General features: G+C 41.4%; 1 protein-coding gene across 1 annotated transcript; it reads left to right on the forward strand.

Moving 5' to 3' along the window:
* The first annotated feature begins 1,659 nt into the window (after positions 1–1,659).
* On the forward strand, positions 1,660–14,755 carry opn8b (opsin 8, group member b). The gene is made up of 4 exons (XM_086264046.1): positions 1,660–1,840; positions 11,764–12,057; positions 12,497–12,825; positions 14,191–14,755. The coding sequence occupies exons 1-4, from the start codon at positions 1,726–1,728 to the stop codon at positions 14,536–14,538; spliced, it is 1,086 nt and encodes a 361-aa protein (XP_086120172.1). The 5' UTR covers positions 1,660–1,725; the 3' UTR covers positions 14,539–14,755.
* The last annotated feature ends 2,697 nt before the right edge of the window (positions 14,756–17,452 follow it).

Below are 17,452 nucleotides of genomic sequence, written 5' to 3' on the forward strand. Positions count from 1 at the left end.
ACCGGCTGGGGTGAGAGAAGGAAGACAGGATAAAGGCATGCTGTGGAAGAGAGACAGAGGTTAATAACAGGTATGATTCAATGCAGAGAGGTCTATTAACACACAATGAGTGAGAAAGGTGCCTGAAGAAGAAATACTCAATGCATCATGGGAATCCCCCAGCAGCCGACACCTATTGCAGCATAACTAAATAAAATAAAATGTGAATAAATTATCCAAAATCGAAAAAATGCAGAAAAATAACCATGGATCTCACTAGTTAACAAAGCTTATGTCACTAAGATTATATTTAGGCATAACATTATTTTATTAGTAAGTCCTACTCTTTACCTCAAGCAACCCTCCCTCGAGCTCACACTGGTCACGAGACCCCTTTCTAAAGATGTTCATAGATTTATACTTTAAAGCTCAACGTCATCCACAAAAATGTGCCCACATGTGAGTCAAATGATGCTGAACACAAAAAAGGAAAATCCAATCTGCAATTTATAAACCTGTGATCTATGAATTTCAAACCATCCTTAATTGACAGCACCTGCGCTACACGTGTCTATGTGAACGATTTCAGGAAGTTTAGTGTTGAGCAGAAATGGAGCGAAAGAAAAAGGGAAACGTTTTGGAAGACGATGTAGGTTTGCTTGGCCATTCTAGGCCTGCTGCAGAAGGAAGGGTTTAGTTATAGTGTCTCTGACTCCTCCAGTGACTGCCACTTTATTTCCTCATTCATACGGTCAATATCAAGGCACATTGGAGCTCATTCATCTTCAGAGGTTTATATCTACCCAGAGGAATCTTGGTTTGGAGAAAGCAATTTCAGTCTACCCCAGCTGTTAAGACCTTTTGATGCATTTTGTCACCTGAAAATGAACAGGAAAAAAGTATCCTGCCTCCTTGCCTTCCTTGAAGATTGAGAAATAAGTGCTCTTGGGGGCTTTTTGACAATAAAAAACTGGTATAATGAGCATGTTAGTATATCAGTATTACATTATATATATATATACAGTATATCACATTGCAGTCTTACTCTGAGTAAGCAAAAGTTAACTGTAGGGCCGGATCTACAGTGGGGCAAGGGGGGGCAGCTGCCCCCTGCTCTAGAGCCTTGCCCCCTCAACTTTTATGTCTATTAGCCTAAAAGTGATAGCTGAAATTAGTCCCTTTTCTGTATTTGTTTTCTGTATTTATTTTTGTATTTATTTTGTATGTATTTATGTTTATTTTGGGGAACTTTTTCTTATCTTGTTTACACAGAAACAATTATCTTTGTTCTACCAGAAGAAATAATGATACAATAAATATTTTGTTGACTCCATTTACATAAAGGGGATTTTCAGATACTTCACTGAAAACAACAAAGCAAAATTTGAGAACAGGATATTTTGTGTCTAATTGGTAAAAGGTTGAGTGTTTTTTTTTTTACTTGTATATTTATTTATTTACTTTGTGGTCTCTGGCTAGCTCCCACACTCTCACCTAACTCAACCTGAAGCTAACATAAACCTGTTTTCCCGTTTTGACATCTAACACTCAGTGACACCACGGCACTGGAGACGCTGGATGATCCTCTCTTTACGCATCATCACCCTGACAACACACGCTGGCTGCAGGCACGAGGCTTCAGCCGGTACGCGTCTCAGCTTCATTCCTGAGGACAGATGCCTCTGACACCGGAGCGCAGCAGCAGCAGAGGCGCAGTCTGACTCTTCTCCACTTCGTCGGGATCGCATGAGGATCACTTTTCTTTTATCTTGGTTACTGATCATTGTTTTCATGGATAAGTACACCTCTGCTTTATCACCGGCGCTGGACATCGGCACGGGCTGCTACCTGCTGGTCTTAAGTAAGTTGAAAATCGCACTTAAACTAGAAACAATGACAGTTTATGGTTTTTGAATGCTTCCCATCTCTGATCATCTTAATCCTGTCTGGGAATATACTCTTCAATAGCATTGACTTATTCTCCCGGCTTTGGAGACCTAAACTGAATTAAAAGAGCGTGATCTTTTTTTTATAATCCATTTTGCGCACATGAGTTCAAAGCAGCTTTCTGAGAAAATAATGGGAAAAAAAAATATAATCTCATGATACTGAAAATGCGTGCAGAACAGAATAAAGTCAGCGGACCGAAAATGTGACAGACGTTTTGCAAAGTCACAGGAGACCTAACGTTTTGCTTAAATCTGAAATCTCCCACACCCACCCTCCACACCGTCATTTAGAAGGTTAGAGTAAGTTTGTGTGGTGTGTAGTGTATTTGCATGAAATCTGTTTGGTACAGTCAGGTAAGGAGAACAGTGGTCTTAGGTTTCAGAGAATATATAATATAACTTTCAGAATAATCCTAAGTGACAGAAGTAAGTCTTCAACCTTGTATGCCGCCCTTTATATAAGATCTTAGATTCTGTGTTTACTAAAATAGTTTATTTAAAAGAAAAACTACAGCCTTCAGGATGGGGGTGGAGGAGGTTATTATTACTTATGTTTGGGATATTATATATCATTACAGTGACAGACATGGACGAGGCCGAGGTAAACACTACCATCATTCACTTATCATTACCTGCCTGTCACCAATGAACGGAGGTCAGAGAGGATGCTGCTCCTCAAGGTGCTCCAAATGCGTGCAGTGGCTGTGATGACAGAAAAAGGTGGAAGGAGGTCCTGGGGTGCAGGAGGGTTAGAAGAATTATGGAAACACAGCTGTGAGGCATTTCCTTGCTTTTTATTGAGAACTGATGCCAGGGGCCATATTTAAAATGAAAATTTGAAATGACGCCAGACAGAAACTGGGAAGAAAAAAATCTTACCAAAGGGGCACTTATCAGGTGAGAGACCAAAGGGGGTGTGGTCGGTCTGTGCATGTGCAGACTTAATGTGAGAATTCAGTGCAGGGATAATTCTGGTGTCCAGCCTGCTGGTAAAGACTTTAAAAACATAGAAATCTCCACAAAGCTACTGTGATCTCCTGATCAATAAGACGGACAGAAGCACAGAGACTCAGTCATCCTCCTACTATTTCGCACAGTTTATCTGCCTGGAAATGCATCATTAAGCAGTAAGTCTACTGCACAACCAAAGATAGACTGATAGATTGAAATAATAGAGGGTGGAGAATAGCAGCTGAGGACAAAGACCACCGGCCCTTTAATCTACTGATCGCAGGATTTATGAAGCAAAGCAGCAGAGGTTCATAATCCAAATGTTTGAGGTTTGATGTATTGAATTGGTTCTTCTAATGGACAAAAACAGTTGGTGTAGTTGTTCTGTCTGGGAACCACATTCACCTCATACCTGCAGGTCATCCCTGCTGATCTTTCTGTTATCCAGCATGAGAAATGTGTGCCTTATTTTATTTTTGTGCTGCATTTTGCATTTAGAATCAAACATGATTTCAGAATGTAGCTGGCCTTTCATGTGTTTTTAGGTGGTGACGTGGTGGGATTGGGAGGACAGCAATGCTTTGCAATGCTTTGAGATAAAAACATAGATGAGCTGTAGTTTGTAGTCTGACAGATTGTGCTACAGGGAAGCTGGATAAATAATGCAAGCTAAGAGAAGTTAGAGAAAGATAAACCGTGCTGTGTTTTGATGCTGGATGATTAATACAAAGCCTGGTCTGATTTCATTTCTGTTCGGTTCTCTGCTGCCCACAGGGGGGGGAATACACTATATAGGGCTTAATCAATCACTTCCACTGAAATCAGTCCCGACACCATCGCTCTGCTTCTGGTTATGAGGCAAGTTTCTTCCCAGAAAATTTCACACAAATACAGACAAATTATATCCAGTGATTGAAGTCATAGTCACATCACAGGAACAGAAAAACAGCACATGTGTGCAGGGAGATGTCCATGTGCACACTCATAAAAGCTGCTAAAAGGCTAAGAAAAGTTTAGTAACAGTTTGAATTCCCCCCTAATAATGATAGAAGACCAAGTTAGCTACAGCTGCATTAAAGTAATCCGATTGACTTCCTATTCTAAACCATTCTACTCCAACTGTTTGTAGTACAGTCCCTTTATCCTGATGTTCCCACACAGTGTCTACACCCTTGACTTTGTGCAGAATGGCCAAAGATTAAAAAAAGAAAATTAATTCCCTTTGGATTCAAATTAGCCCTTGCATTGTTTAAAGCATGCCTGCTTAGAAACAAAAGGATCCTATGTTTATCTGTGAGGGTTAAACACTAAAGACCTTTACCGGGGCGAGGTCTACAGGGGACCCAAACAAAAGGATGACCATTTATTTGACTTGCACGAACAGTTAAGGATACTAAAAGAGTCAGAGATAACATCTGACGAGCAGCATGAGGAACAGGAGCATGAAACACCATGAACAAGACTACAGACACAGAGTGTTGGAGCCAAGTCCAGGCCAATAATTTCACTCAGTTACATCATGCCATATTTAAGTATTTGTCATGATCTTTAAGTTTCCATTATAATCTTGATCATTTTATGTTATAATGTAATATGCTGTGCTCCATAAATTAATCCTGCTTTATTAGTCAGTTGTTGTTGTAAAGTGTTGGTAGATGTCGTAAAGGGGTGTGTATTTGGCCCGCATGCGGAGGGGTGTGGGTAAAAAAGGTTAGGTAAGCAAGCAGGACGTGGAGCAACAGTTTTCTGACTAATGTAGCGGCAGCCTTCTGTCCTTCTTTGCCGCTTCGTTTCCCATAGTGCGGAGCAGAATGTTGGACTTTTTTCCTGTGACCTGTAAATCCTTCATCAGCTCATCTGTACAAAAGGTTCCAGTGCTTCCTGGGTCTAAGAACGCGTATGATTCAACTGTTGTGTTGCTCCTTGAACATCTGACCTTCACAGGCACAATTGAGAGTGCACAGACTGCTTTGCCAGCCCCGGTACAACCGCATGTTTCACTGCCTGCTGCTGGAGAAAAACTTGCTGCTGGTTCTCTGATACTTTTACTCTCACTATCAGGAGAAGAGTACTGCTCCTTATGCAGAATGGTGGGATGTTTCTGAGAACAAGTCTCACACGTGTGTCTTTGCTGGCAGCCTTTGCTCAGATGCCCCTGTGACAGGCAACCAAAACACAAGCTCTTTGATTTGAGGAAATCAAGCCTTTCTCTGTGAGGCTTTTGCTTGAGGAGTCTGCAGGTACTGAGGTTATGCCCTCCCTTATGACAGAAAAGACACTGTCTTCCACCTGTAGGGCCTATATTTTCCCTTTCCCTCTTTGTCTGCTCTGCACTGTTTAATACAGGTGCTGTATTAGTAGCAAAGATGCTTTCCCTCTCCTTGAATTTCAGAGCATTCTCTCTGCACACCTTTGCTTTGCCCTTGTCTCTAGACAAAGTGGTGTCCTGAATGTTACCAAATAATGGGTGAGAAGCGATCTTTGCCTGCTTCTCTACAAAACTGACCAGATCAGCGAATCTAGCTCTCATTGCTGTACGTTCTTGAATGTCACAGGCGAAACCCCTCCACCTTTCCCTTAATTTAAAAGGAAGCTTGGAGATGACTGTTCTCATATTAGTAGGGCTATCCATCTCCTCAATGTACTCCATGCTGTCTACTGTGTTACAGCAACTAGTGAGGAACATAGCAAACTCCGTCAGTGCATCACCATCCTCTGGCTTGATTACAGGCCATTTTAGAGCTCTTTCAATGTAGGCTGAGGCAATAGTATATTCATCCCCGAAATGCTTGCGCAGAAGCCTCTTAGCTTCAGCGTAGCCCCTGTCAGGATACATGTGCGAACAGCTACGAACAAGAACCTTGGGTCTCCCTTGGGTGAACTGCTCCAGGAAGCGCAACCTATCTCTATTGCTGTCTGTCCTTTCCTCAATCCCATGCTCGAACGCTTTCATAAAAAACCCAAACTCCAGTGGATCCCCACTGAATACTGGAACATCCAAAGGAGGGAGAGTGGATGCTTTCTGTTGTTTTACTAGGAGCTCTGTAATCTCATTTTGTCGCTTCATGACATCCAACAAGTCTTTAACATCAGCCATCCTGCCTTGACTAGTAATAGACTGGCTATTATCCTTCTTATTCAATGGATGAGGAAGCCTGCTACTCCTTTCTGAGCCCTGCATTACCTCCGACTCACATTCTCGACCGACATCTCCATGTTCTGGCTGAACCAAACCAAAACTGGCCCCAATACTTTGGCCCGGAGCTCTTTGGCAGGTAGCCATTTTGTTGACCAAGTCAGCAGAAGTGTTATGGGCTGGCTCCTTCATCCATTGAATAAGAAGGATAATAGCCAGTCTATTACTAGTCCTCAGTCTGTTCAGTCTGGTGGGCAAATGGTTGCCAAGGAAGCTATAGTCAAAGATCCACAGGTGTATCCTTTGCAGATGTGCTTTTACATTTTTTAAAAATCTTTTTACAATTTTTACAAACAAAAAGCGACAGTGCAGTGGGAGAAAGACTCTTAGAACTACCCATCCTTTCTATTAATGTTGTAGCTTAACTCAAATAAAATCATCAAACTTTGTACCCGTGAAAAAAAAGGAGCTGCGTCTTTACATTGTCCCATGTTGTGACCTTTAAGCAAAAGTCACCCTAAATATAAAACACGCTGTTACTTCTTCTCCTACGTGTCGATGCTGTACCAGTAGACCATTATTAAGCCATGTATGGATTAGGATGAAAACAGCCTCTTCATCTGTCTGTCTAAATCTAACAGTAAGGGCTGTCATACCACTATATAATTGACCCCTTTTCATTTACCCCTGTGTGTATCCATAGATCACAAATGCTGCTGCAGTTGGATCTCTACAGGTCTTTCTCACATCCAGTCTGTCCAGGAGGGACACATGTTTTCAAACCTACTGCTTCTTCTTTTGTCTGCTTCCTTTAGGGGTCACCACACTGGATTATCTGCCTCCACCTCACCCCTTCCTCTCTGTCACATCACCATTCTGCATGTATTCCTTCACTACATCCATGAATCTCTGTGCAGTCTTCCTCTTTTCCTTCAGTTTGGCAGCTCCATGCTCAGCATCCGTTGTCCATTATATCCATGTGCTTCATCTGCATGTGTCCAAACCTTCTCCATATTGAAAGAAGACAGTGCACCATGCAGCTTCAACAACTCTTTCTCATGTCTTTATTGTATGGCTCATTAATCCTTCTGTAGCTCCTACAGCTTTGCACGTCCTCCTTGTTCATAAAAACTGGAATCAGTGTTAAACAACCTGGTCCACTGTGCTTTCTCCTAGACATCTCCATAGCTCCACAGGACCAACCAGCTTTCCACTTTTCATCCTCTTCATAGCTGCCCTCACTTCCTCATTACTAATCCTCTGCAGTTACTGAATCAGGAAGCGCAGAGGATTAGTCAGGAGGAAGTGAGGGCTCCTCTCATTTTCTTCATTCATCAGCTCCTTAAAGTACTCCTTCCTCTATCTTTAACCCTGGAGAAACCATGGGGTCAAATTTGACCCCATGGTTTCCCTAGTAAACCAATGGGGTCGGATCTGACCCCATGGGTTCTCCAGGGTTAAGCACCCTAACCTCCTGCACGTCCTTTCCAGTTCAATCTCTTGCTAGCCAATTGATACAAATCTTTTTTTCCTTTCTTAGTGTCCACATACAACGCACTTAAAGTCCGTTCCTTTGCCACCCCTCTCTTTGCTGTGTGCATAGCCTCCCAGTACTCCTGTATATTTTTTGCATCTCCCTGACTGTCCCATTTTTTCTTTGCTAACCTGTTCCTTTGAATACTTTCCTGCACAGCCTCGTTCCACCACCAAGTCTTCTTCCTTCTGCTCAGAGGATACACAAAACACCTTCTTGGCAGTTTCTCTCACCACTTCAGTTGTACTGTCCCAGCCATCTGTTATCTCTTACCTACCACCCAACTACTCTGTGTAACATTTTACCTTCTTTAACCTCCTCCATTTAATTCACTCACTTCCTCTCCTTCCAGAGTCGTCCTACAGACTACTGTCCATCTGCCGAGCTACATTCTTCCCTCACACCAGCTTGCAGTCTCTTTTCTCTTTCACATTACACTTTCTCCAGGATTTAGTCCAGCTGCCTCCACTCTTACACATCACCCTATGTTCCTCCCTCTTCTTGAAGCATGTGTTCACCACAGAAAAAAATCCACCACCGTCTGTTGAGGAGAGAAATCCTTCTGCCTCTGTCTTCTTAAACCATCACCACCCTCTCCCCCTGGCGACACTCTCTACCACTTCATCCAAGTTAGTGTAGAATTCCTCTTTCTTGTGTAACTAACATCTAACTTGTGGGGCATATGCACATTCATCATCACCTAAACAATTTTCAGCTTCAAACTCATGATCCTGTCTGACTTTTTATTCCCCTCCACAACATTATGCATGCACTCTTCTTCTAACCATCAACCAAATCCATAAAGCAAGTGGTAAAACAGAATTTTCCCTGGGCTTGATCACCGATGTGGTGGGTGGAATTAATGTGACTGTGTGTCTGTATTTCATAACCCTTCCCTCATTTGTATTATAACTGGTTATAATGTGGGTTTTCTAAACATAACTCCTCCAGCCATTAATTCAATCATGAGATAGTGGGTGTGTAGCTAAGACAAACTCTATTTGCAGACATATGGGATGATGTTACATGTCGCCATTGATTCTTTTTTGTTTGCAGAGAGCAGTTAAAGCCACTTGAAAGTAATTTGCAGTGAGCTGGAAGTTGATCGGGTCACTGGGCTTTGAGCTTAAAAAGTCCCAAAGGAGATCTTACATAAAATCAAGAGTTCCTGTGTAGGGAGACTGTCAGAGAATCTCCCTTCACGACGAAGGAGTCTGTCTTAGTGCTGGATATACACAGAAGTGCATTTATGCTGTTAGTTTTGTCATCTGTTTGTTTCCCTGAGGTTGCTTCCAGCAAAAAAAATCAATGCAATATTTTGTTCAGCAAGACAGGGCATGAACGTTATATGAAAACAATGTATACCTGCTATCTAACAGCCAGTAGGTGGGCGAAATATTGTATGAAGTCAAGGAAAGTTGGGAAACGGCTCGTCACTTGATTTAAAACCTCAATAAAAATCTTTCTAATCAGTTTATGGTTTAATTGCTTGTTTCAACTCTTATTAAATAAACATTATGTTCATGTTGTAACCTCCAGTATGATTTAGAGTCAAACAGAAAAAAAAGCAGGATCCTTTAGGGCTTATTGAACCTGTGACTGAGAAATTACTACCTTATAAGTGTCTTCAACTTATGAGCTTGATCCACCTCTCACTCATCCATCCATCCATCTTCTTCCGCTTATCCAGGGCCCGGGTCACAGGGGCCTAAGCAGAGAATCCCAGGCCTCCCTCTCCGCAGCCACCTCCTCCAGCTCATCCGGAGGAACATCAAGGCATTCCCAGGCCAGCTGTGAGATCAAATCTCTCCAGCGTGTCCTGGATCTGCCCAGGAGATCCAGGACACGCTGGTCTGCCAGGAGCGGAGCCCCTGGCAGACCGATTCCCGGCTACCAAGACCTCTCACTCATGATGTCTGATTTTAAAAATATATGCGGCCATAATGCTGAACTCCTCTTAAGACAATGGACTTCTGCAACATTAAAGTAGTCCTTCAAGCGCTAAGACAGAAGCAGGTGCAGGAAAGGAGTTTCTTGGTGTTCTAGTTTACGGGGAAAGGTTAACAAGATTACCCACAGTAGAAGAGAGTGAGAGGAAAGTACACAGTGCTCTAAGCTGAGGTTGCTCAGGAATAATCCTCACCTCTGGAAACTGTTTCATGTTCAAGCCAAGGAGCAGACGTGGCACACTATAGGCTAGCTCTAATTACAGCCTGAAGCTCAGCAGGTCATCATTCAGCATCTGGACATTTTTCACATTTTTCATGTACTGGAAAACTATCTCTCTGAAATACACGGGCATTGATCCAAATCTACCAACCGAACCTCACAGTTCAACACTGCGGAGGCTGTGAAGAAAGCTGATTATACATGAGCACTTTAAAAGCACTTCAACACAATGTGTACACTTCTCTCCTCCCCTGCAGAACATTTTATTGTCACTTTTCTTTTTAGATATTATCCATCCTCATCAGTTCATTCTCTTAGCCATTGCTTTACCATGACTGTGAGACCAGCATCAAAAGCTGATCTAGCAACAAATATTTGTGCCTCCTTTTAAAAAATCCCATCTCTTATTTCCCCACATCGGTGATTTTTTAAACCTTTGTTGTCCTTTTGTTCTCTGCCAAAAACAGAAGCTAGGCTCTTCTTTCTACACTAATCACAGCGATAATCACCGTATACGTTCACCAATTTCACCGATCTGGCAGGAAATTCATCGAATCACCCACTCCAGTGTTGAGAGTGTTGAGATGTTGAGAGATACAATGGCGGCTTTGTGCTGAGGAAAACAAAAGAGAGGCAACAGAGTTAGCGTTAATCTGTGTCTGACGTAATCATGACTTCTTTCTGCTTGAAATGTGAAAGAAATAAGTACTGTTATTTTCAGCTTTGAGCGCCTGCCAATGCCCTAACATTATGGTTTTCTTTCTGTGGTTGTTTTCTGTATTACTGAGAGGTCAGAGGTAAAAGATTACCCTTATATGTGAATATTTAACAGTGTGATAAAAACAGTATTGTTCAGATAGCTCAAATAGACGTACAATGTTTTAAGTAATATCCTTATTGGCCTTTAGACTAAACGGCAGACGTGAATAGTTCTTCAGGCTATGGTCAGATGCTGGTTGGCCTATTTCAAAAACATCTTGTGTTTATCAGGAAAATAATCCCCTAAAGGTTTAATGGGGCAAATGTCATAGTGAGTTTAATGAAACACAGATTTGCCTGAGGTGTGGAAACTGATGTGCAAAATGCTTCACCTTATCTCCGTCTCCGTCTTATACATCTGCTCCAGAAATGCAGGGAGACGAGAGGATAGAGTCAGAAACAACAACTAACACTACCTTATCTATTTTTTTTTTTAAGATTTCATTAAGATTTCTGTAAATAGAGAATGGAAAAAAATCAATGTGTGGTCAAAAGATACCCAAAAAAGAAAATTCCTTCCTTTAAAACAGTACATTGTAACGTTTTCCTACTGATGGATTTATTTATTTATTTATTTTAAACTGTGCTGCAGATGTGATTTTGCAGCAATTATTTTACAGAAGATAATAAATAAATATAGAGGAGTAAAAAGTGACGTATTTATCTCTGAATTGTGGTCTAAGCGTATAAACTAGTAATAAAAAAGCACCTCACACAAACCTTGAAGCTGCACTTAGGTGCTCGCCTGACTTTTACCTTCCATTATAAAAGAAAAGGTCAAATCATTTTGTAATGGGCTGTGAGGCTGTTTAAAAAGATTAGCATTGTGTGTCATTTGCAGGCAGCCAGTGGGTAAAGCTGTCCTTCTTCCTTAGTTAAACCTCTACCGTGGATTCAATAAACGATGTAACGACCGTGTGGTCGCACTCCTCTCCAGAGAAACAAATCCAACATCCATCCAGAGTCTTGTGTTTTTACACAGATCAGGATCATTGTTAATGCACTGTGTGTTTAACCTGTGTGTCAGTGTATGTGCTTATATGCACTTCTTCAAACACAGGGGAACAGTAATGTGGACCTCACACGTACCGCAATCAAGGCCAGTGAATGCTGATTATTGTTGTTGTTAAATCATCTAACAGCTAAAGGACAAATTTGACATAATTTAACGCACGATTAATATGCATCCAAAGGCATCAACCACTTTAAACACCTTTGCAGACGGCATGTGTGTTTGTGTAGCTAGACTTCTATTCATTATATCATCCTCTTCCTCTGTATCCCAGCTGTGCTCTCCATTGTGGGAAACCTGCAAGTCCTTATCGTGGCATTCAAAAGGTCGTCCAGGATGAAACCGCCGGAGCTGCTGAGTGTGAATCTAGCCATGACAGACCTGGGAGCAGCTGTCACCATGTACCCTCTAGCTGTGGCGTCTGCCTGGAGCCATCGCTGGCTTGGGGGAGATGTTTCCTGTGTCTATTATGGCCTGGCAGGATTCTTCTTTGGCATGGCCAGCATCATGAACCTCACCATCTTGGCTGTTGTGCGCTTGATTGTGTCCCTCAACCTGCAGTCACCTAGTAAGTAATTCAGGGCTGACAAAAATACTGTTTCCAAAGATGCTCTTCCCACATCTGCCTCTTTTCATGTATGCATAGAACCGGCAGAGAGGTCACAGACAAGAGCCATGCTGTCAAATATAAAAGAGAATTAATGGAAATAAAAATCTTCTTACCTTTGTATTACATACCATCCGCAATGTTTTCTAATTGTTTGAAGGTAGAAACATCTCGCTCACGTCCATATGTTTAAACCTGTTTTCAGTGTAACTGTGTAACAGAGTTTTTGCGTTTTAACATAAAGGCAACTGTTTTTGTGTTTCGGTGTTTAATAAATAAAACTAAATTATTTCTATGCATGTGATATGTGATTTAAGAAATATAGGATCTTATCTAAGCTCTGCCATTTAACTGCATATAAGAAGGAGAAAGCAACTGTTCTCTTTATTTCTCACTGCAGGGGAGAAAATCAGTTGGAAGAAGGTGAAGATGCTGTGCCTGTGGTCCTGGCTGTATGCTTTGATCTGGGCTCTGTTTCCCATAGTGGGCTGGGGTCGATACGGCCCAGAACCCTTTGGCCTGTCCTGCTCACTTGCCTGGGGCCAGATGAAATATGAGGGATTCTCTTTTGTTATCTCCCTGTTCTTCTTCAACCTGGTCATGCCTACTGTCATCATCCTCTGCTGCTACTTTGGCATCGCCATCAAACTCTATTTCACCTACAAAAAGTCGATGCACAACAGCCACAGAATCCCCAACATCGTCAAGCTCCATCGGAGGCTGTTACTAGTGAGTCGCTCTTTACTGAAGATTATAAAGATCTGAAACTGTAGTTTGCTTTAAAGGGTTAAAATTCTGAAAATTGTTGAATATTTGATCATCGAGAGAGACGGTTCATCCAGTCAGCACTATACCCTGTGGTTTGGTCAACCAATGGCTTGATGTTAGTTAAGTTCCCTCCTATTCCTTTCTCAGAATCAGTTCATTTTAATTTTTTTAGGACTGAAAAGCACATTTAACCTCGTTGTTGAAAACTTTAAGCCAATCCATTTTACACCCACAAGTGTCACAATCTGGAGCCAAATGTAAGCATACCTTCTGTCTATGGTTTAATTAAGAGGCACTAAAAAAGAACTGGTCCTTATCAGGTTTTAAAATTAGGTAAACCATATGACATATTACACCATGTCATTATTTATTGAACAAAACCTAAGCAATAGTGCAGAAGCAGTGTGTCAAAAAATTAGGAAAACCCCATCGCCTCTGTCAGTGCGCCCCTGAGCGGCTGTGGCTACAATGTAGCTGCCATCACAAGTGTATGAATGTGTGTGTGAATGGGTGGATGACTGGATGTGTAAAGCGCTTTGGGGTCCTTAGGGACTAGAAAAGCACTATACAAATACAGGCCATTTACCATTGATGTTGAAGCACCTTAAGCAGCAATTACATCAAATGGTTTTCTGTATGACTTTTTCAGTCTATCACAATGCTGAGGAGGAATTTGCCTCACTCTTCTTTCAGTTCAGTGAGGTTTGCAGGTATTTGTTTATGCACAGCTCCTTTAAGGTTAAACCACAGAATTTAATTTGGGTTGAGGTCTGAGTTTTGACTGGACACCTTGACACCATCGCTACACCTTGATATGTGTGCCTTCGGCCATTCTTTTGGAGATTTGCTGCCGTGTTTGGGATCACTGTCCTGTTGCACGACTCATTTTCCATCAGGCAAATGGCCTCAACCTTGACTCTAGAGCACTTTGGTATACAGGTACTTCATGCTTAACTCGGTGACTGCAAGGTGTCCAAGTCCTGTGGCAAGAAAATGAATCCAAATCATGAACCTGCCACCACCGTGCTTGACAGTTTTTCACACACGGCTTCTGCATTTAGGCTTAGTTTTTATTAAGTAATGCCATGATGTGATGTGTTGCTGTTTACCTGAAGTTGTTATTTACCTCATTTTAAGACTTTCTAAGAACCAGATCATTCTTATTATGTCCCAATATGTAAAACCTGAGAATTGATAGGGTTTTTTTTCTAACCATAACTAAATCAGTGACGCTCCCAATCATAATCCAATGAAATTCTTGCCTTGTCTTTGTTTTCATCGACTTTGAGAGTTTTTTGCTGACTTTATCTTCCTGTTTTATTTCAGATTGCTGTTTTGATCAGTTTAGGCTTTATATGCTGTTGGACACCCTACGGTTTGGTAAGCCTGTGGTCCATTTTCCGTGACAGCAGCACCATCCCACCTGAAGTCAGCCTGCTGCCGTGCATGTTTGCAAAGAGCTCTACTGTTTACAACCCTGTGATCTACTACTTCTTCAGCCAAAGCTTCAAAAGGGAGGTCAATCAGCTGTCGTGGCTGTGTAAGCCGTGCAAAGTCTCCAACACGATCAGTGACAACAATATTTACATGGTTAGTGCTAGCATCAAGCCCAAAGAACAACCACGATCTACCTTGCAGGAGATCACAGAATCCAAGTCAGTGACTTTGGGTTGAAAGACTGGTTTGTTTTTTGGAGCACACTTGAGAACAAAGACTGAAAATAATGTGTTATCAAGACAGACAGAAGTTTTTTTGTTTGTTTCTTTCCAAACGGTGTGTGGTATTATACCACAGCAGGGTAATACTTGGCCCTTTTCTGACTGGCCATGACATGTGGGAGGATGTGTTTGCACAATGTATTAAATGCTGTGAATGTGGAGCCAACAAAAGCTGTTATTTGTTATTTACTACATATACACACAAACACAATGAGATGTGAAAGAGGCAGAGGAGTGAGAAGACAATCAACTGCGACATATACTCAAACTGTGCAAATGTGCACTCTGCAGCAATGTAGGTTTTGAACAATCAAAACTTAGGGCCACTCTTTTTGTTGTTGTCACCACATTTTACTGCAGTGTTTCCCACAGGCTGTTACCAGTGGGAATGCATTATTATAGGGGAAGGTTGTTTTCCATCCAGTTTATAGATATAAAAGCCAAATGCCCAATGCTACAAACTTTCAATAGATGCTACACTTTCCCAGTGTTTCCAAATACTCGGCACATTTCAGCCTGATGTTCCCTTTTAACCAAGAATAGCTGATCCCTATTTTACACTCCCTGGCTTTAAGTCCCAACCAGTAGTGTGAAGAAGACTGAATTAATGATTGTTGAGAAAGGTGGCTCCTTCATTTAAAAGTGAGATATAAACCAAAGGTTGCGCAGAAAAATACAACAAAAACCTTGATCATAGCAAAGAAAAGGTGATTTTTTACTTCAAAGTGGACCTATTCTGCTTTTCCTGATCATGTCACATAAACTGTTTTGGTAGTGGATGCTCCAATTAAACATGGCCAGAGTTTCAAATACTGGGTTCAACTGAAGTCCTGGTGAACCAAAACACTGTCCTAAATGTCCAACTTGTTTCTCTTTTCTTGGATCTGTTTGATGTCAGAGAGAGAGAACATGGAGGCCCTAATTCTCCTCCATATCTCAGACACACAGATCTCACTGCGAGAACAGTAGCACATTTGAGAGCGGCAGCCAATCAGAAGAAAGCTGGCTTAAATGGAGGGTTGTTTTTGAACTGTGAAATGTGGAAAGCAAGAGCTAGCTCTGGAGTTAGGTATTAAAAATACGGGACTAGTAATGAGCAGGATAGGTCCACTTTAATGATTCAGGTTCAGTATACACGTGTATTTGAATAGGTTTGTGATTATTTTGAGATACTTGATCTGGTTTTCCTGAAAAAAAAAACCACAATCATATTTTTGACTGACATTTTATTTCTGGAACAGCACAGGCAGTTACCGTATGTGTTAAATAGGTATTGTGTTGTACTGTTATTTCAGCAACCTGACATATGCATGGTTTAATCAGTGATTCTGACAACACCCATGTTGTGAGCATGTACTGTATTGGTATCTCTTTCTATCTCGGTCCAGTGCGTCTCGCCCAGCGTCATCTGGGACAGGATCCCTCTCTTTGGAGTTTATCTTGTTTTGATGAAATTAAAATGACAGACAGAATTTTCTTTGCTTTGTTTATTTTTGGAGCTTTAATGCCAACAGTGTGTGGCCGTGTGTGCTGGTAAATATCTGTATTGGGATGTCCTTTTGTTTGATAGCATCTGAAAGAGTTCGTTCTTGATTAACAGAACACACGTGGCTTTGCTTTCATTCGTTTTCAGTCAAAGTCATGAACACTGGCTGCTTTTAGTCATAGTCTACATCCTTGTTTTTAAATGTGGAGCCAGAATGTGAAGTGCGTTACATTTTCAAAACACTTCTCTAATACAAGTGTGTTGTGACAGAGCCTCATTTGCAGCTCATTCGGCTTTGAAAGGTTGGTTTAGTGTTGAGACATCGACTTAAATGGTGGCACGAACTGAATCTTCAGCTGATGTTAACTCCCTTTGCCTTTGATATTGGAGTTGGTGTTTTAATTTTGTTGTGTGTGGCAAGCAGACTTTTTTTATTTCTTGCAACTTGTAACTACTGTTGACGATCGTGATTTGTGAATGTAGCGTTCTGAACACTGAACATATTTATGTATATAAGGGATTGTGCATATTTGAAAATAAACACTTAATGAATGCATTAAAGTCTTGGAAAATGACAATCACACATTCGATCTCCAACAAGAATAATGAAAGAAGACTGACATTTAAGTCTATGTTTTCTTAATCTCGTTTTAACCCTCTCAAGGCAGGCGTTGCCGATTTGCAACAGTTAAAAACTACCAACCTGATTACCCCACATACATATTTTATGAGGTTTTTTTACTCCGAAGTACCACTGCAGGACTTGGTTGTGCATTAGCAACAAAAAGTTTAATTTGAGCCTGAGAGGGTTAAAATCGGGGCATAAAGGTCGCCAACGCCAGCTGACGTATAAATCCATTAAAGGCAGAAGGGTGTGAATTTGCATGTATTTCATATACATGTATTGCTTTCCTCTTAGTACGTATTTCAGATGTGCCTTGATTCAATTAAAGGTCATCTTGAGAGCAGAATACAAACTGTAACCATGTGCTCCACCAAATCCCAAAGGTGGAGATCTGGTGACTGTGCCATTTGAATACAGTGAACTCATCGTCGTGTTAAGAAACCAGTTTCCAATGATCTGAACTCTAGTGAGTGACATTAAAATATGGGTGCACTGTGGTCATGAAGGAATGGACGTTCAAAACAAAAATACTCAGGCTGAGGTGTCAATGTTCACTTGGTACAAGGAGCCGCCCAAAAATGTCTCCCACACCATTGAACCACCACCAGGAGTCTGCACCCAGGAAGGACGGAGTCCTGCTTTCATGTTTATCCTCCAAAGACTCTTCCACGACATGCATTTTTAATTTCTCTTTGATATTTGGGCATATTGGGGCCCGAAGAACGGAAAAAAAACAAATAATTACCAGATTTTTTTTTA

Source organism: Aulonocara sp. 'chitande type north' Nkhata Bay, linkage group LG15 (assembly GCF_057382095.1).
Source record: "Aulonocara sp. 'chitande type north' Nkhata Bay isolate Kocher_YH1m ecotype deep benthic linkage group LG15, A_spYH_male_GT1.1, whole genome shotgun sequence".
NCBI lineage: Eukaryota > Metazoa > Chordata > Actinopteri > Cichliformes > Cichlidae > Aulonocara > Aulonocara sp. 'chitande type north' Nkhata Bay.

Bases quoted from the DNA above. Each gene is read 5' to 3' on its own strand.
- opn8b (XM_086264046.1), top strand. From the start codon at position 1,726: ATGAGGATCACTTTTCTTTTATCTTGGTTACTGATCATTGTTTTCATG. The intron at 1,841-11,763 runs GTAAGTTGAAAA...TCTGTATCCCAG, and splicing joins CTGCTACCTGCTGGTCTTAA to CTGTGCTCTCCATTGTGGGA. The intron at 12,826-14,190 runs GTGAGTCGCTCT...GTTTTATTTCAG, and splicing joins TCCATCGGAGGCTGTTACTA to ATTGCTGTTTTGATCAGTTT.